Genomic DNA, 20684 nt, shown 5'->3' with positions numbered 1-20684 from the left:
ACCGCCAACTTCACAAGACTGGAACAAGATAGAAACAAACAGTTTTTTTTGCTGGAAAGTAGAGACCCTCATCTTTCCTTTGATGGGTTGAATGTGTATGTAGTAACAGTACATAATATATGGTGGGTCTACGGAAATCAGTCAAAAAGCTGGAAAATGCCTGGCAAGCTGGAGGAAGCTGCTGTGAGAATGGCTGGCAGTCAAAGAGTTAACATACATCCACGGATATGCTCCACAAAAAATACAGTCTTATTTTCACTGTGTTCCAAGTAAATTCAGATTTATATTGAAAGGAAACTACCTGTTATTACAGAACACCACCTCAGAGAGTGTCACTCAGAAAATATCAGAGCAGTCTGATGTAGCACCTTTATTTTGAAATCAGTCTCGTTACTTGCAGGTAGGAGCTTGTCATGGGATTTTGAAATCTTGACGCTAAATCAGAAAAAAATTACCACGAAAAACAGGAGGAAAAAATTACCATGAAAAAAAAATATATAAAAAACAAAAAACAAAGAATAAATTACTCAGAAAAACAAAAATAATTACCCTGAAAAACAAACCAAAAAATAAATTACTCAGAAAAACAAGATTTAAAAAAAATATATTATTCAAGTGAATAAGCCGGTGCATATTCTCATTTGCCCAGGTCATAGTATTTCAAAGGAGGTTAAATCGAAAGCAACTGGACTTAGTTATTTGTCTAGGAAGACGTTTCACCTCTCATCCAAGAGGCTTCATCAGTTCATGTACGCATCTGACCAGGCTGGGACTGGTCCAACTATCTGGTGTGGAGACTCACTATTTAACCTCTTGTGTGGGCGTTCACAAGGGTGATGATGTCACTGGTTCCCTTTTATGCTCCAAGTGCCAACAACAGTCGTTTAAATGACTGTCTTTGATGGGAAGTTCGTTTTGACTTTGTTAGTGCCCTATTGTGTCCACCATAAAGACTAAGCAACATTCACTCCTGTGACAGTGAACGCTGCTCAGGTTCATCATGTGTCACCTGGTTCATTCAATTTCACATTCACAAAAAATATAAACATGTCCGATGAAGCACAGCTTTCTTCTGTCATCAGACATCCTGACAGACTGAACACACACAACAACACACAGGAACCCTCTGTCAACACCTGCTGCTGTGTTTTAGTGCTCTTTCATCCTCAGGTAGGCTACTGAGTTAAACCGACCTACTTCTATTGCCAGAGGGAGAATGGCTGAGTTCAGGGGGCACCCTCAACTGGGCACATAAAGATCTCTTGGATCTATCCAATGGCAAAGTCACATAGGGTTCTGAACAATATACATTTTTCAACTGGCAATAGGTTCTGAGCTTTGGTTTAAACCAGGTATCATTAGCACATTTCTCTTTATACTCAAGAAATAATTTATGCTTCACAAAATTAACATTACAACGCAAAAAATAGCTTTCATGTCATGGTACCAAGGATAGTTATGTGTTTTATCCCAGTTAAAGACTTTTTTGGCTATTCTGTCCTCTGGCATAGAAGACAAGCGATTCCAAAGCCTAAGCATTTCCCCTTTCTGTTTAATCAAACAGGGTTCCCAGCCCATGTCACCCTGGAGAGAGAGAGTGTGTGTGTGTCTGTCTATGTTTCTTTCTTTCTTTCTTTCCGACTGTGTGTGTTTCTGTGTGTCTGTCTTTCTGTCCGTCTGTGTGTGTCTGTGTCTGCTATTCATCATTTTGATCATTCAAAATGTGTCTGAGAGCGAGAGAGAGCGAGAGAGACAAGAAAGAGAGAGCCAGTTGTGGCAGGTGGAATTAGCACTTGATATTGAACTTATTGGTATTTAAAAGGAAAACAAACATGCAGTAATTAGCTCCATTTTAATATTTAATGATGGAAAAAAAGTTCTTGAACCATTGAGACCTGGCCTTTCTGTGTGGAGTTTGCATGTTCTCCCCGTGTCTGCGTGGGTTTCCTCCGGGTGCTCCGGTTTCCCCCACCACTAAAAACATGTCGGCTAGGTTAATCCTCCAGTCAGTGCCCCTGACCAAAGGCACTGGCTCATAATCTGGAGTTGGTCCCCGGGCGCTGCACCGCGGCTGCCCACTGCTCCTCAGGGATGGGTTAAATGCAGAGAAAGAATTTCACTGTACTAGCTGTATATGTGACTAATAAAGTACCTTTACCTTACCTTACCTTCCAGCCAGATGTGTGGTACATGTCTAATATTTTTTGTAGCTGCTTAAGTAAATAAATTTTAAAAAAGCAGCAGGTGTACTACTGACTGAGGTTCCTATCATTGTAATGGCAATAATGGCTGGAGTGTATGAAACTTAAACTGAACTCAGAACTGGTCTAGTGGGGAGCTGTGGCTGGAGAGCCCCCTTTATAGCATGGAGCACACGCACGCGCGCGCGCGCGCGCGCACACACCCTGTTGCTGCGCTGTCTCTCTCTGTTTCTCGGCTCTCTGGACTGTTCTTTTGGGCTCTGATAAGGGCGCAAGGACAGCCCAACCCATCTGGACGCGCTGGTTCAAGCCGGGTTCATACCGAGAATATGACCGGGATCAGACAGAGAATTAATGCTTGTCGTAAATGTAAACAAAAGTCAGCGCGTCGCGTGCAGCACCACGCCGCTCCAACAAACACTACTGCGGCAAAAAAAGGGGGGGGGGGGGGGGGGGGGCTGCATATCAGTATCGGTTATTATCGCAAATTAAGGTGCAAATTTCCAATATTGGACATCCCTATTTCGGGTTGTAACGATACATGTATTTGTATTGAACCGTCTCGGTACAGGGCATTATGTTCGGTACAGCGCTGAGCACGGGTGAGTTACAGGAACAGAAGTTGCGTGTGTTTACAGTCCGCCTGCAGCTGCACGTGCAGCCCATTTACGTCATGGTGGTTGCATCGTCAGGCAGCCGACCGTTGTGGCATTTGCCCACATTGCCCTATGGTCAGTCCGTCACTGGTTTAAACCGTTAGTGCTTCACTTTATACATAAAATAAAGTTGTGTGAGAAGTTTTTTTTTAAAAATCTTATTGTATATGTTTTGTTTATTTGAGAATATTTTTATTCATTGTAAGGCTTATTTTATATATTTTGTTCATTTGAGAATAATCTATTGAACGTATTAGGCAGCACTGTACAGCAGTATTCCTTTTTTATATACTGTATATCATCCCTGATCCCTAAATGTCTATCTTTCTTTTTCGGTAGAATCTCCTTGTACCTTTAGCCCCAAATCACTGCCACTAACAACCTATATGAATTAATCAACCTGAAGAATCACAGTCATTAGTTACCTCTACAACAAAAAAGCAATGTTGAGAAAATATTTTACCACCTAAACAATGAGTCATATTATTTAAGTGAAAACCAGTTGTAGTGAAGTTAAACTGTATGTGAAAAATATGCAGGTCCTCCGTTTGCTGAAAAAAACATGTTTTTTTTCTGAATTTTCACTTGTTCATCAAAATGCTTCAAACTCTCAAACAGACTGTCTTCAGCAGCAGTAATTAGATGTGTCTTGCACCATATACCACAGCAACATACTAGTGATACTGAGCCTTATCCAGGGAGACATCATGTGACGTGATATAAAACTGTCATGAAACCTGAGCAGTATTCACTCTCATGACAGTGAACACTGCTCAGGTTCATCATTTTAAAATGATGGCACCACAACACAAAAAAACCTCGTAACGCGTAATCTCTTGTTCGTGATGGATAAGACTACACAAATATACACATTGTAAAGTTGTATATGCTAAATGACATTACGTTCCACTCTATTGATTGCTTTCTCAGCTTCGTTGAAAATAAATACACATGGCCAGGTGGAGGGTTAGCAAAACAGCAGAAAAGCGACAGGACCAGCATAGTTCCCCTTTAACATTCACTAAAAATATCAACATGTCATGAAGCACAGCCTTTCTCTTTGATCAGACATCCCAACAGACTGAACACACACAACAACACACAGGAACCCTATGTCAACACCTGCTGCTGTGTTCAAGTGTCATCAAATAAACAGCTGGATGAATCCTCACCTGAGAGTCTCCAGTCTACAGTGTGGACTCTCCAGTCCACCAGACAGCAGCTTCTCTCCTGAGTCCTGCAGGTTGTTGTTACTCAGGTCCAGGTGTTTCAGACTAGAGGACTGGGAGCTGAGGACTGAGGACAGAGCTTCACAGATTCTCTCTGAGAGGTTACAGCTGCTCAGTCTGAAGAGGAAAAACACTCACATACTCAATATGAAGGAAATAACAGGTTAGTATCATAAATACAAAACATTTAAACACAAACCTGGGAATTTCTAGTCTGTTTTTTTACTCGGTATGTTCTAATTTCTAATTAATAATTCAGAAGGTAGATTTGAAGGGCCGATAAATCAAACCCGATAACGTAATGCCTGGATTTCATAGTGAAATAAATAGCAGCGAACCGTCGCTACTTAATTATCCGTTTTTTTGGCACCTGGACCTTATTAATTTTGGTTGCCAGCGTCCTCTTCTACGCTGTGGTGTGCTGGGGGAGCAGGTTGAAGGCAGCTGATGTCAACAGACTCAACAAGCTAATCAGGAAAACTGGCTCTGTCCTGGGTGTTGAACTGGAGTCTGTTGTTCAGATATGTGTGTGATGTGTTAATCCGGTGCAGATGTAGCCGATGTCATATCTGGCCCTCTGCGTTGTGTTTCTCATGGCCTGCCCTAGGTGGGGTTCAAACCCTGGTCTCCTGCATGGCAGGCGCGATGCTAACCGTTTCGCCAAAATATTGACAACCGCTTGGCAATGTCCTTTTTAAGGGTGAGTGCACATCTGTTACACAGACACACCAAATCCGGCATGATGAATACGGCACGCTGATTTGACGGACCAGTCACCGTATGTGAATTTGCATAATCATGGCTCCTGAAGCTCTGAGAGACTGGGTGGGAATATCAGGGACTGCCCTAAATTGGTTTAGGTCCTATCTGTCCGACAGATCTTTATCTGTTTTTGAAAGCATCTCATATCATATATATGCAGATGACCTTCAGTTATATGTTTCTTTTAACTCTGACAGCACAGAACTGTAGCTATTTGTAATTAAATGAGGCAAAAACTGAAGTTTTAATTGTAGGTCCCGAAGGCCTGGCCTCTAAGGCTGTCACTTGCTTGGAGGCCCTTGCTGCTAATGTGCACACCAGCTCTAGAAACCTTGGTGTTATTTTTGATCGGTCCATGCTCTTTGATGAACACATAAAAACTATAATCCAGTCCTGCTTTTTTCACCTTAGAAATATCTCCAAACTCAGGTCAATTGTATCTCACTCAGAACTCAAAATGATCATTCATGCCTTCATCTCCTCACGCTTAGACTATTGCCACTCCCTCTTCACCTGCCTCAGTAAAGCCTCACTAGACCGCCTTCAGTTAATTCAAAATGCAGCCGCACGACTTCTGTCCAGATCCCACAAATTCTCTCACATCACTCCTGTCTTAGCGACCTTGCACTGGCGTCTGGTAAAATTCAGAATTCAATATAAAATCCTCACCCTCACATACAGAGCCCTCAATGGTCAGGCCCCTCCATACTTAGCAGATCTCCTCTCTTTTCACCACCTTGTGAGGTCACTGCGATCCGCTGCAAGCCTACTGCACAGTGTTTGCCCATTTTCCCCCTCAAATGTTTTCAGAAACATACTTTAGTGTATTGTTTAGCTGTAAAATGAGATCATATGTGACCCGGCCGCCATGTTGAAATCGACAGAGCAAAAATGAAGCTTGCAAGTTCAAAAAATTCAACTTCAGCTAAATATTTGCATGACGCTGTGTCGGGACAGCATTGAGATTCTCCTCAGGCAGGATGCCAGGAAGTCAGTGCTAGATACAGAACCCAGCTCCTGGAGAAGGTGGTATAAATTCATGGAACTGTGTGCACCTCCGATTATATTATTAACCCAGACATGACGACGTGAGTTGTTTGTAGTCCAGTTGTTTGTACTCACGTATTTGTGCGAGTAAACACAAATAAAAACAACACACAGGAACCCTCTGTCAACACCTGCTGCTGTGTTAAAGTGTCATCACATAAACAGCTGGATGGATCCTCACCTGAGAGTCTCCAGTCTACAGTGTGGACTCTCCAGTCCACCAGACAGCAGCTTCTCTCCTGAGTCCTGTAAGTTGTTGTTACTCAGGTCCAGGTGTCTCAGACTAGAGGACTGGGAGCTGAGGACTGAGGACAGAGCTTCACAGCTTCTCTCTGAGAGGTTACAGCTGCTCAGTCTGAAGAGATGATCATGACAAATTAAAAAAGAAAGGAATTTATTTTCTGTCCTGTTAAAAACACAGAAGTGTCTTTATTTAATGATGAATAAATCCAACTATCTCTACACTTACAGAGCTTTGTTAGAGGCTTTGACCACTGGCAGCAGCCTCAGAAGAGCCTCCTCTGAAGCAGAGTATTTCTTCAGGTCAAACTCATCCAGATCTTCTTCTGATGACAGTAAGATGAAGACCAGAGCCGACCATTGAGCAGGCGACAGTTTATCTGTGGAGAGACTTCCTGATCTCAGGGACTGTTGGATCTCCTCCACTAGAGAACAATCATTCAGTTCATTCAGACAGTGGAACAGGTTGATGCTTTTCTCTGCAGAGGGAGTCTCTACAATCTTCTCCTTGATGTACTGGACTATTTCCTGATTGGACCGTGAGTCACTTCCTGTCTGTGTCATCAGACCTCGTAGGAGATTCTGATTGGTCTTCAGTGAAAGACCCAGGAGGAAGCGGAGGAACAAGTCCAGGTGTCCATTTGGACTCTGTAAGGCCTCTTCCACAGCGCTCTGGTAGAAAAGTGTTGATCTGTTTCCAAACATTTCAGGCGACCACCAGGACGTGGTTTGTTGTTGTGACATCAGGTAGAAGCCTTTTCTTATTTTACTCTTTTTAGAGTTTGATTTCTTTCTTGAAATCATCCAAGATATTCTTTGCCCTTCAAAGTTCAGGTTGACTCCAGAGTTTATGAAGGTCAGATGGACATGAAGAGCAGCCAGAAACTCGTGAACACTCAGATGGACGAAGCAGAACACCTTGTCCTGGTACAGGCCTCTCTCCTCTTTAAATATCTGTGTGAACACTCCTGAGTACACTGAGGCTGCTCTGATATCGATGCCACACTCTGTCAGGTCTGATTCATAGAAGATCAGGTTTCCTTTCTGCAGCTGCTCAAAAGCCAGTTTTCCCAAAGACTCAATCATCTTCCTGCTGTCTGGACTCCAGTGTGGATCTGTCTCAGCTCCTCCATCATACTTGACCTTCTTCAGTTTTAGATGAACCACCAGGAAGTGGATGTACAGCTCAGTCAGGGTCTTGGGCAGCTCTCCTCCCTCTCTGGTCTTCAACAGCTCCTCCAGAACTGTAGCAGTGATCCAGCAGAAGACTGGGATGTGGCACATGATGTGGAGGCTTCGTGATCTATTGATGTGGGATATGATCTCTCTGGCCTGCTCCTCATCTCTGAACCTCTTCCTGAAGTAGTCCTCCTTCTGTGGGTCATTGAACCCTCTGACCTCTGTCACCATGTCAACACACTGAGGAGGAATCTGATTGGCTGCTGCAGGTCGTGTGGTTATCCAGAGGTGAGCAGAGGGAAGCAGGTTCCCCTTGATGAGGTTGGTCAGCAGCACGTTGACTGAGGTGGACTCTGTCACATCAGTCAGGATCTCAGTGTTTTGGAAGTCCAGAGGAAGTCGACACTCGTCCAGACCATCAAAGATGAAGACCACCTGGAACTGATCAAACCTGCAGATTCCTGCTTCTTTGGTTCCAGAGAAGAAGTGATGAACAAGTCCTACCAAGCTGAACTTTTTCTTTTTCAGCACATTCAGCTCTCTGAAGGTGAAGGGAAATGTGAAGTGTATGTCCTGGTTGGTTTTGTCTTCAGCCCAGTCCAGAGTGAACTTTTGTGTTAAGACTGTTTTCCCAATGCCAGCCACTCCCATTGTCATCACTGTTCTGATTGGTCCATCTCTTTCAGGTGAGGCTTTAAAGATGTCTTCTTGTCTGATGGTTGTATGGTATGGTTTCCTGGATGCTGTTTCAATCTGTCTGACCTCATGTTCATCATTGACCTCACCAGCCCCTCCCTCTGTGATGTAGAGCTCTGTGTAGATCTGGTTCAGAAGGGTTGGGTTTCCTGCTTTAGAGATCCCCTCAAACACACACTGGAACTTCTTCTTCAGGGCAGATTTGAATTTACGTCCACAATGTCCTGAATGAAAGCACAAGAAATAAGATGATGTTTATTAAGATCCTCATTAGCATCTGCATAGCATCCGCTATTCTTCCTGGGGTCCACAACATATACATGGAGACAATAAAAGAATACACACTCACACTGGGCAATATAGACATAGACATAAAACAACACAAACCAATAAATACAGACAATGTAGACCATAGACAGATACAAAACAATATACAGTGTAAAGGTCAGTGTATTACTGCCATCTAGTGGTCAGTTTTCTGGGGTATAAAAGGGAGGAGGCCACTGTCACCTGTAAGCTCTTCCTGTGGGTGTGTGCGCTCACCTGTGCGCATCACCACCTGCTGGCTTTGTTTGAACTATGTCCGTGGCTCGTTGAGTGAGTTTTCTTTGTTGAATTATTTGTAATCTTTGTGTTGGTGCAAGTTCCCTTATAGTTTGGTTTTGTTCTGCTATTAGGAGACACACAGTAAAGACGGCACCTTCCATCCTCTATTAGCCCCTTGGTTTGTGGAACAAGGTTTGTATCTGAATTTTGGGCTATTACTTTATTTTTGATGTCTTGTTTTATTTTTTGTTTTGGGGTGATAGAATTTGCAGACTTCTTAAAAGGCTGTGCTGAGGCTATGCCCCATGTTAAAGGGCTGGCCATCTTAAATGATTGTGAGGAAAATCACAAACTACTTCAGAAATTGCCAGACTGGATTGTACGCAGATGGAGCAGAATTGTTGTAGATGAGTTGGATGTGTATGGTGACTACCCAAGCTTTTCTCATTTTACAGATTTTATGCAAAAGGAAGCTCGGATAGCATGTAACCCCATTGCATCCCCATTTCTGATTAATTTCAAAGTCATGGATGACAGATCACCCAAAAGAGCAAACACTTTAAATACAAGTACTCAGTCTAACAACTCCTCTGCTGTGGTACATGGAACATCGTATTTTAAGCCCAAACCACCTTGCCCAGTCTGTGAGAACGAAATGCATGGAATCGCTAAATGCCCTACCTTCGCAGAAAGAACCATTGAAGAAAAAAGGCAATTTATTCGAGAAAACCAACTTTGTTTTGGCTGCCTGTGGAAGGGGCATGTTGCAAAGGATTGCAAAAGGCGACACACATGTGGCACATGTGGCCGGCAACATCCGACCTGCCTTCATGAAGAGAAGGGGGCTGCATTGATGGCAGCCTTGGAACCAAATTCCAATCCCATCGATGATGGCAGAAGTCAGGAAGTCCACAATGCTCTGTCCCACACCGTGACTCGAAGTTCTGCCTCCACCTCTAATATTGTGCCTGTATTTTTGTCATCAGTGAAAGAGCCAAGAAAAGAGATACTCACTTATGCTTTACTTGATGCACAGAGCGATTCAACCTTTATTTTGGAAGATTTGCTGAATAGACTTAATGTGAATGCATCGTCAGTCCAATTGAAATTAAGCACAATGACAGCTGTCAACACTGTCGTAGAGAGCAAGATTGCCCACGGTCTTCAAATGAGAGGAATTTGCTCTGAAACCCAAATTCAGTTGCATAAGGCTTACTCTAGGGATTTTATCCCAGTAGATAGATAACATGTCCCAACTGCCAAGACAGCCCTGCAGTGGCCACATCTGAGACACCTGGCGGACAAACTTTCACCACTGCAGGACTGTGAAGTGGGGCTGCTGATCAGAGGTGGCAAGTAACAAAGTACAAATACTTCGTTACTGTACTTAAGTAGATTTTTCAGGTATCTGTACTTTACTTGAGTATTTATTTTTCTGACGACTTTTTACTTTTACTCTCTACATTTATACGCAAAAATATGTACTTTCTACTCCTTACATTGTAAAAACAGGCTTGTTACTTTTTTTTTTGACACGACGTAAAAGCACCGGTAAAAGACGTGACGAACTAGATAGGGAAAGAGGGAGAACAAGAGGGAGGAGGGAGGGGGGCGGTAGAGAGAGAACCGAGTTACCAACTTGTACTGTAGCAGCGACATGGAGGCAGCAGCATGGAGGAAGGAAGCGGTGGTGGTCGGACTATCCGACGGGGGGGGGTTGAACACTGTACAATCTGTGCAATATAGCGCATTTATCGTTTACGAGGGGCAAAGCGCAACCTGTCCATGTGCCCGTGTCTGTGTGTACGTGTGCGCGCGTGTGTGCGCGTACGTGTACGTGTGGTGCGAGAGAGACGGCAGGTGGACTGACTGGCAGAGAAGAGAGGTGGTGAAACGCTGTTTAAAAATTCTTATTGTTATTATTTTGTGAGAGTCTGTGGCGGCCCAAACGTTGGGAAACACTGCCTCTGGTCAGTTCAATCTGGATTATTCTGTCTGAACTTTTTTTGTTTAACAAAATTATCAAATGATGTAGGTTTCATTAACGGCCTGTACTTTCTTACTTTTACTTAAAGCAGAAGTAAGCGATATTTTTGTGTTAATATAAGTCTTAAATAGTTGTATCTTCCGACAGCAATCACTTATATAGAGTGTTTGGATCGAAACACGGGTCTGTCAGTCACTCTGCTCTGCTCTGAGCCGAGGAGAAAACTTTTCTCGTATCCTACAAGTTTTATCCAATGAGGAGAGAGAACGGCATGCAGGGCTGTGTGTGCAGCCAAGGGATGCGCCTGAATGTGGTGACGTAGGGACGAGGACCAATAGATCCATGACAAGGGCGGGGGCTGCTAACTCCATCGGCTGACAAGACGTTATGGTGCGTTCAAGGCAACTCGTAACTGGTGTTTTTCCTACCTGTGAAGTGGTACCAGTTCGATCTGGTACGAGTTCACGGGTCGGAAGTTACGAGTGGCCGTTATAGTGACTTTCACAGGTAAAACAGGTCGGAAAAACACGAGTGGGTTGCCTGGAACGCTACAAAGTCGTAAGTGTTGTTTCAAAAGCCTGCCTGGAACGCAGCATTAGCCAAAACGACCGGATCGCTTACTTCTGCTTTAAGTACAGAATATGAGTACTTTTGCCACCTCTGTGTACAATACAAATGCCTACGATTCACCATAGTGAAGTACATTAGGATACATTTTGTGTCCGGCAGGTAAACTTAGGCTATGTGAACAATAACATTGATGAAATGGATTCAAGATGAATTATCGTGTGGTTATTTGCTTTGCAGTGAATCGTGCAATGGAAATACTTTTTACTTTTAATAATACTTTTGAGTAAATTTCAGAGCCTGTACTTTTTACTTTTACTTGAGTAGATATTTGGATCAGTACTTTCACTTTTACTTAAGTCGTTTTTTACACAGGTACTTTTACTTCTACTCGAGTAAAGAATCTGGGTACTTTTGCCATCTCTGCTGCTGATTGGATATGATTGCCCATCCGCACTGGCACCTCTGGAGGTCATCAGAGGTGTTGGAAATGAACCTTTTGCACAGAGAACAGAGCTTGGGTGGAGTATAACAGGATCGTCTAATCTCCATATCGAAAGATTGGAAACCCAGAGTTTTGTACACAGAGTTGCAGTGAAGGAAATGCCAATGCCATCAGCCACTGCTGATCTTAATATTCTTGAAATGGACTTAAATGAAAGGGGACACAAAGACAAGTATGTGTCACAAGACAAGGATCGCTTCTTCCAACTCCCTAGCAATAACGTAAGGCAGAGAGACGACACACATTATGGGATCCCCCTCCCCTTTAAGAGCAGCACTCCATCCTCATTACCAAATAACAAAGGGTTGGCTATTGTTCACCTGCAACCAAAGTCATGTGGAGTCTCCCTTAGTGGTGCTCTTCTGCCTGGTCCAGACCCAATTAACTCATTGGTGGGAGTCCTTTGTCGCATTCAGAAGGAAGCTGTGGCTGTGGTGTGTGATATTAAAGGGATGTTTCTTCTGTTTTCTGTTCCCCTTGGAGTACAGAACTATCAGAGGGTTCTTTGGTGGGAGCATGGAGATCAGAAATCATCAGAGAAACCCACAGCCGTTGAAAGGCTCATCCAGAAGTTGGTGTTCCTTTTTGAGAATGATTGGCTCTGCGTTCTATTGTTATGTTGGCCTGTTAAGATTGTAGTTCAATGCAAGGATGTCAAAGTGATGAATCTGAGCTTTCAAGTATCGTAATTTAATTTAAAAATCATGTATGATTCTTGTGGTAATAAATTCATCATGCATGATTGGTGGGAGTGTAAAGGTCAGTGTATTACTGCCATCTAGTGGTCAGTTTTCTGGGGTATAAAAGGGAGGAGGCCACTGTCACCTGTAAGCTATTCCTGTGGGTGTGTGCGCTCACCTGTGCGCATCACCACCATCCTCCCTTTGTTCTCCCCTGGCTGGCTCAGTGTTTGTGCTGCTGGCTTTGTTTGAACCATGTCCGTGGCTCGTTGAGTGAGTCTTCTTTGTTGAATTATTTGTAATCTTTGTGTTGGTGCAAGTTCCCTCATAGTTTGGTTTTGTTCTGTTATTAGGAGACACACAGTAGAGACGGCACCTTCCATCCTCTATTAGCCCCTTGGTTTGTGGAACAAGGTGTGTATCTGAATTTTGGGCTATTACTTTATTTTTGATGTCTTGTTTTATTTTTTGTTTTGGGGTGATGCCGTTCACATTATATTTTAATTCTTTAAATAAGGTTTTAGTAATTTTGTAATGGGTTAATAAAATGTAGTTTTGTTTGTTTGCTTTTTTTTATAGTAAGAAATTGGGTGCATTTTGAATCTGTGTTGGGGAAGTTGTATGTGAAGTGTAATGTGTTTGACTTTTTCTTCTTGTGTTTTTTTTGTATATTCCCTCATAGTTTTCACGGTGCTACACCAAGGCAATAAACTCATGCACCCGTAAGGAACTCTCCGCCTCCTTTCTTGGGGAACCAAGGGCCGCTACATACAGTATACCCCAAAACCAGGTTTGGAGCTTCTAAGCTTCATTCGTTGCCATGGTAATCAACGATGAAGTCCGTGATCGATTTTTTTTCTCCACTTTTCCTTTTTGACACCGGTTCTCATCGGCAATTGTTACATTAAAATGAGGAGGCTACTTGGCATCCTGGAAACCTGCCTGATTTTGGAGATATGCAGTGTTTGTTTGGCATTACTTTCATTATTTCCACTACAATTGCGCGCACCATCCTGAATAATGGAAGTTCATTTTTAAAGCATAAGTAAGCGATCCGGTCGTTTTCGCTAATGCTGCGTTCCAGGCAGGCTTTTGAAACCGTAAATTACAGCTTCAAGGCACGACTTGCGACTTTGTAGCGTTCCAGGCAACCCACTCGTGTTTTTCTGACCTGTTTTACCTGTGAAAGTCACTCTAACGGCCACTCGTAACTTCCGACCCGTGAACTCGTACCAGTACGTCTTTTTTTACAGTCTATGTACCAGATCGAACTGGTACGACTTCACAGGTCGGTAAAATACGAGTTGCCTTGAACGCACCATAACAGTCCTCGTCGCTACGTCGCCACATTCACGGCGTCCCTTGGCTGCACACACAGCCCTGCATGCCGTTCTCTCTCCTCATTGGATAAAAACTGTAGCATACGATAAATGTTTTCTCCTCGACTCGAGCAGAGCAGAGTGACTGACCGACCCGTGTTTCGGTCCAAACACTCTATGTAAGTGATTGCTGTCGGAAGAAATAACTATTTAAGACTTATATTAACACAAATATATCACTTACTTCTGCTTTAAGTAATGTTCTTTTAGAGCTTTTTAAAAGCATATATACTACTTAGTTGTTTAATATAACTTGGCAACGTGTTCCATTCTTGCATTGCTCTGTATATGACTTTGTTCCTGGTTGATGTTTTATGTTTTGGTAAAATAAAACAACCTTCAGCTGCGTGTCTCGTTAAATAATTGTGTGGGTTGTTACTAAAATAAAGTTTTTCATAGAAAATATATGGACTCTTTGTGGTTAAAACAGTTCTCAAACCAAGACGGAGAGTCATGCATTCTTCTAACATTGGTTCTGAAACCACAAAATAATGTCACACACGCTGCTTTGTTTTGAACTAGTTGCAATTTTCTTATGTTCCTTAGAAATGTACAAGACTAAACTGAAGAGCAATAATCCATATGTGTTAAAACCAAGGCTTGAATTACTTGTTTTAAATTTTGTTGTGTTACAACCCGGCTCAAATGGCCGCAACAAAGATGGGAGACACAGGAGATGCTGAACAAAAAAGTACCCATTTATTGTGCCAAATCAGAATAATTGCCAAATCATAAGCCAAATTAAAACTCATTAATTAGTGGGGTATGAGTAGTCAGCGGCGTCAGTAATGTAGGTGCAGGTGATGGCTGTGTGAGAATGTAATGAAGTGCAAGTGTGTGTAATTCAGAATCGATTCGATTCCGATTCTTAAGATTCAGAATCGATGTTTTCGATTCGATCCGATTCGATTCGATCCGATATCAATTTGGGTTAGTGTCATTAAAACTGTTTTTTGAGCTGTTACCTCATTTTCTAGTTATGTAACATATTAATACCTGATTGTCTAGTTATGCAACATATTAATACTAGTATTAAATTAATGAAGTAGCCTTTTGGTAGTTAATGATGGCTATAAGACTGGGGAAAATGGCAAGGACCAATCCCAGAATGTTGATAGACTAGAAATTTACAAACATGCTGTAGGGCAGAATTACTGAACAGATCCAGGGCACCTGCAGCAATGGATTGCTATTGGGACAGTAACCTGGTGCATTATTAAAAATATGACATGAAGAATTCACCCAAAAGCTGTTGCTGTTGAATACAAAAGTATTTTAATTGTGTCATGGCCATTTGGCCCACAAACAGCTGTGAACGTGAACAACTAAAGATAGTGAAGTGTAGGGTCGCACACAGTAAACTACTGCATGTTGTGCAGACTTCAGTCCGTTACGGCCGACAGTAACTGTACCGTTCCTGAAATAAATTAAGGTTTGTTGAGCAACTCCTCCTCATCCTTTTATAACATCCGGTCGGACGCTATATACATTTTTTTTTTTTAATCGATCTTTGGATGTACAAATGGATCTGTAGGAATTAAGATGAGAATCGATTTAAAATCAGTGGATCGATCTTTTCAGAGGATCATGGTATGGTCAGGGGGGCATTGGTACAAAAAAGGTTGAGAACCACTGACATACACCAATTCCCATGTTATTCTTTTATTTGTCACCCTCTGACCTAAAGGAAGCTGAACTTATTTAATTTCCATGTGTTGATGTCATGTTGAATCTTTAGAGAAATCCTCTTACTGCTCTGTAGACGCTCAGCCAGCTCCTCCTGCTTCATCCTCCTCAGGAAGTTCACTGTGATCTTCACTAATGCCTCTCTGCTGCTCCTCCTCTGCTCTTCATCCTCACCATCCAACACCTCCTCATCCTCCCTCTGACTCCCTGAGCATTCAGGGTAATCTGGTCTCAGAGCTTTGTGGATCTTCTTCAGCTCGTTCTTGACAAAAGTGACCATGTTCTCCTCCAGCAGCTGGAACAGAAATTCAGAGCATCAAACTAAAACCATGGAGCCAAACATCAGATCCATGTTGGACGGACTGACAATCCACTGGTGTCAAAGTGCAGCATGGATATGATGATGAACACAACAGATGTAACAGCAGCTGTTGGACATGTCCTCACCATAAATATGGAGTCCAGGTGTGTTTGATGCTGCTGGGCAGACTGACCACTGGGAACCTCTGAGCTCTCCTGGTCCACTCTGTGGAGGAATCAGTCAGTACGTTTACATGCAGAGCTTAATCAAGCTATGCTCGAAATTCGATTTTGGCGTCAAGTCGGACTTCTGTCCTTGTCTCAATATACATGCAGCTGAGAAAACCAAATAACTGACGGGGTCCGCCCCCTCATGCGGCGTCACCCGTTGTTTCAGTGGGTTAATACCCTGTCCTGTTGTGTCAACTCATAAAAAACTGAATATAAACAACTTAGTAAGCTTAATAATAAATTCTCAACTGCAGTTCCCGACCAGACGCGCCAGTCTGGGCCGGATGGGATGAATAGGATACGGGCTTCCTTTTTTCCCCCCTCTCTCTCTCTCTCTCTCTCTCTTATTTTATTTTTAAAAACACTCTTGCTGGTGGCGCTGTGTGAAATGCATTGAATCAGCGCTGTTGTTCGGTTTTTTTCTTTACTTTGCCGGGTTCGGGCGGCTTCTCTGCTCCACTTGGTGCCGTCTCTACTGTTGTGGAGCAGCACACATGCATTGTCCAGTTTTACTCCGACTAAGGTGTATACATGACGGAGAATTCCAATCGCATTATCTGGGTGTCTTAATCGGAGTTCTCCAACTCCGATTTCAGTCGGACTAAGGTGTTTACATGCACTTCAGTTGTCCAGTTATAGTCGGATTAAGGCAATAATTCGGTTTTTTCAAGTGTCATGTAAATGTACTGAGTGTCAAGTCAACATCAGTACAGAGAGATAATACAAGATGGACTTTATATGTCTCCTGAGGACGTTCACAACAGACAGAGACACTTTGATTTCAGACCTGGTCCAACAACACGTCCAACTGGTTCTTTTCTACAACAACCTGAGTCTGACTGTCAGTTACAGCTTACATCTGATCAGCTGATCCACGTCCTCCTTTAAAGTTAATGTCTACGCTCTTTGAGTCGTCGCTCCTTAAAGACAGACAGCTGGGTTCAGGAGAGTCTGGTCTCTGCTGCTGGATCCTGAAACAACAACACAACTGATAATTCTGCATGTTGGAGAAAAACTGATGAGAAATATCTTCAATCTTTTAATAAACACAACTGACTTTTAGAGAGAAAAGTCTTTCAGATTGTTTTAAATTCTGACCTTTGACCTGTGGTCTGGCTCTGACGTCCCCCACACAGAGTGGTTTTAGAGGGAGGGGCTCCCTCCTCTCTGTCCTCACACTGATCCATGCTGCTGAGGTCACATCCACATCAGCTCACACACACTTTGTAGCTTCACCTGCAGAGGAAACACACATCATTCATCTGCACAGCAGCTCACATGTCCATCACGTCTCCAGCTGCTCCTCCACTGATTGGCTCTTCTTCTCTGCTTCATATCAGTGTCAGTTGAATGCAGTCACACAGCAGTGAGGAAGAGGAAGCTGCCATCAGCTGCTGTACTTCTACTATCAGTCCACTAGATGGCGTCATGAAGCTGCAGCCCAGCAACATGATCCATGGACCACTGTTTCCATCCACTGACACACACAAGGACTGAGATCCACTGAGTTGATGTGACACAGTCTCTGTGTGGACAGCGTCCCTGTAGAAAACCACTGGATCAAACAAGCTACAGCTGATTATTACACACACAACAACTGGGCCTCAACTTATTTCACCTCACAGCTCCACTATCACAACATTCAGTCATTTCACTCACACTGGAAATTCAAAGAGAGAAAAACACTCTCCAGTTGCCACTGACACTTATTGTCTCTGTCCATCCATTCATCATCTGCTCCATCATATGTCACAAAATACAGACAAATGATGCGTTCAAGTTCCTCTTAGTCTGAGGCCACGTCTTCAAATGTGTCATTTTGTTAGAGCAACAATCAAAGAAACAAAAATAATCAGTTTACACCCAAACCAAACAAAGGCTGAAAATTGAACATCTCAGCTTGAAAATGTTGGCTGAATAACTGTTCAAGCTCTCAAAGATTCTTCACAAAAGTGTTGATGATTGTTATCCAATAGTCAATAACCTAGAGTGATCGTGGGGGTGAATTTAATGCAGCTGGAAAGTGACCAGTAGCTTCACCTGTCAGGTACATGAGCTGCATATAAGGAGGAAGTAGCACAAGGACATACTCAAGGAAAGTACAGTACAATTACCTCACAAGTTTACTGCACTAAATGTACTCAGTTACTGTGAAAAATCTGATGCTGAACATTGATCAACATAACTATAACACTAACAATAACCAATAAAGTCTCAGATTAGGTGTTAAGTATTTATTAGTGATATGCAGTGACAGCTTCTGCTCTTATTCCAGCGCTTCTACCAATAACATCCACACAGCATGGCAGACACGGTTCTTTACAGTTACAGCTCTGACTCAGCTACAGTAACATTATCATAACACAACAACAACAACACAACGACAAGTTGAAGGGCAAGGAACTCAGGTAGAGAGGTGTTAACGAGGAAAACATTAAAACTGTTCATCTTACCTTCACAGGAGAAAATAAACTGCGTCACGTTGGTTCAAAGTGAAACTTAATTTCAAACCGGACACGGGAGCTGGGAATCACAAGACTGGTGATCTCATGGATAATGGATACGGTGCATCCCACCCATCTGACTTGCACTTTGCAGCCAATTCTTCCCAGTGGCCACTCGTGGTATTGCAACGGAAAAAATTTCCTGTGGCCCAAAAAGCATTTTTCCCAGAGACAGATAGTAAAAGAAACGAACATAATCACTAATCTTTGTATACTTTTAAGCCATGGATTTTTAATCTTTCTTTGACAAATTAAAGGAAGATTGCATGTCTGCCTTTGTCAATGCTGGATGACTTTTTGAAATAAACTTCTCAAAAAAAATCATTAACTGTATGTAGGAGCCATTTTTTTAATGTTGTGTAGGTATTTTAATTTTCCACAAGGGTGCAGTATTGTTTCAGTTTGCTTTCTTTAACCCCAGGAGCTGCCCCAGCTGCTTTAGATCAGCATGTAATTAGACTGAGTTGGATGGTGGTGGGAGACACACAGTTCTTACATGACAGCCGGAGAAGCAACAAGAAAACCTAGTAATTTCTGTTTTTGTTAATTTACTTTTTAATCTTTTTGTTGCAATAAACGGGAACATCACCCAAAGAGTTCACCTTCGCAACCTTTCTTTTTTTCAGTCCAGAATCCAGTCAAGAGCCATCCCAAACCACCATCAGGTGACATGTTTTGTTCTTTATTGAATAGTTACCACACTGTATACTGTATACATATAGTTTTAATTGATACAATAATCAACAATAATACATGACAAGACCTCAGTAGTCTGCTACTAGGTAAAATACTGACATGTGCGTTTGTGTGTCCATTTATCACACAAGATTACAGGCATATGGTCAAAGTAAAGTAAAAAAAAAAAAGACTTGAATGAATCAGATGATGATTACTATTTTATGTATATTATTATCAAGTTTTTGTGGTCTAATAGCTATGATAGTGCTGTGAATGTGAAGTGAAATAACCCAGTCTGACTAATCTCCAAGGTTTTAGAAAGATTGCGGCCTCCTGAACTTGCTCACCATGTGTGTGTGCAAAAAGTGAAAAGGTCAAGATAAATGAGAATGTACAAATGTATGCCGAATCTCTCCTAGAGTGTGAATTTCAATTTCTCACTCGTTTGCAGTGCTGAGTGTTGCAGAGTTGTGGAGCAACTGCCTACATCCCATATTTTTTAATGAATAATTGATTGCAATAAAGGCTTGTTTTTGTTATAGGCTTACAGTACCTGTGTGTGGTGGATACTCTTTTGCCTCTGATACTGGACTCTCATGAATCTCATCTTGCTTGTTGCAGTACATCTCGACTTTTCTCCATGTACAGAACAAAAAAAGGAGTTAAAGCTATTCATATTTGCACAATTAACATCTTTATTTGAAAAGTAATCTTAGATGTATTTGATTATATTCATTTATTTTGTTCTATTAATGGTTGAATATGGAGAATGCTTATTAAAAGCTATATTTTTTTCAAAAATAATACACCCATGGGCATTTAGAGCGGTGCAGAATAAAAGTATTGCTTTTCAATTAAAATAATTATATTTACTCTGAATTAATTATTTAAATTTCTTTTGACAGGTTCGATAATGACTTCCTGTTTACATCATACCCGCCAGTAGCCGCCATTGAGGCTCACTTCTCCGTTGTTTTCCTAAGCCTCCTCCCAGTCGTGTGCATTTGTTTTCACTAAAGCCTTTTTTTTAATAATCAATAGGTGGATCGATGGATTCTCATTATGCATTTTATGATGCGTGTATTTGTGTAGTCTTATCTGTCATAAACAAGAGATTACGGTTTACGGGGCGCTTGTGTCGTGGACTCGCAGTGTCAAACAAGACTTGTTTCTGTTGTTTAGCATTTGTCAATGCTAGAATGCTGTGGACTGTTCGAAATTTAAAAAGGAGAGAAAATACATTGAGCTTTACATAAAAATAGCCATAACGTTATGACATGAATTTGGCAAATATCAAAAAATAAATGGACAGTAAACATGTGGATACAAGATTAAAGCTGGAAAATACATTTTTCATTTCGTGGGACCTTCAACACTTTGTGTGTATGTGACAATGAAGATCCAGTAGTTAAAACTCTGCCTCTGGAGGAAGGATGAAACAATTAAGGATGAACAAACCGCAGTGAGACTTTGATTTTGATTTTATTTCTGCTGTGTTTACGTTAATATTCATGTTTTCACAATGTGCAGTGAGTGATACAAATTCGAGAAAGTTATAATAAAACTATACACACTGTATCTATATGTAGAGTACATGGGCCCACCACTACC

The 20684-nt window shown here is 42.0% G+C and overlaps 3 protein-coding genes across 3 annotated transcripts in view; 1 reads left to right on the top strand and 2 right to left on the bottom strand.

The window, feature by feature from the left end:
• Positions 1 to 6879, bottom strand: part of LOC146964687 (uncharacterized) — a 41805-nt gene extending 34926 nt beyond the window's left edge. Inside the window, exon 1 of the mRNA XM_085764161.1 lies at positions 6365 to 6879. Within this exon, the coding sequence (XP_085620287.1) occupies positions 6365 to 6879 (515 nt within the window). The remainder of the gene's footprint in view (positions 1 to 6364) is intronic.
• arglu1a (arginine and glutamate rich 1a) overlaps positions 1 to 20684 on the top strand; it is a 420179-nt gene that overhangs the window by 115297 nt on the left and 284198 nt on the right. The gene's annotated exons all lie outside the window — the stretch shown is intronic.
• LOC146964685 (uncharacterized) overlaps positions 15356 to 20684 on the bottom strand; it is a 29089-nt gene continuing 23760 nt past the window's right edge. The window contains exons 2-4 of the mRNA XM_085764160.1: positions 16749 to 16862; positions 15808 to 15886; positions 15356 to 15655 (exon numbers count right to left, since the gene is read on the bottom strand). Coding sequence (XP_085620286.1) covers positions 15356 to 15655; positions 15808 to 15886; positions 16749 to 16862 — 493 coding nt within the window. The remainder of the gene's footprint in view (positions 15656 to 15807; positions 15887 to 16748; positions 16863 to 20684) is intronic.

This window comes from Trachurus japonicus, chromosome 21 (assembly GCF_045865225.1).
Source record: "Trachurus japonicus isolate A0001 chromosome 21, Traja_1.0".
Taxonomy (NCBI): domain Eukaryota; kingdom Metazoa; phylum Chordata; class Actinopteri; order Carangiformes; family Carangidae; genus Trachurus; species Trachurus japonicus.
This window is presented reverse-complemented; position numbering and strand designations above follow the sequence as displayed.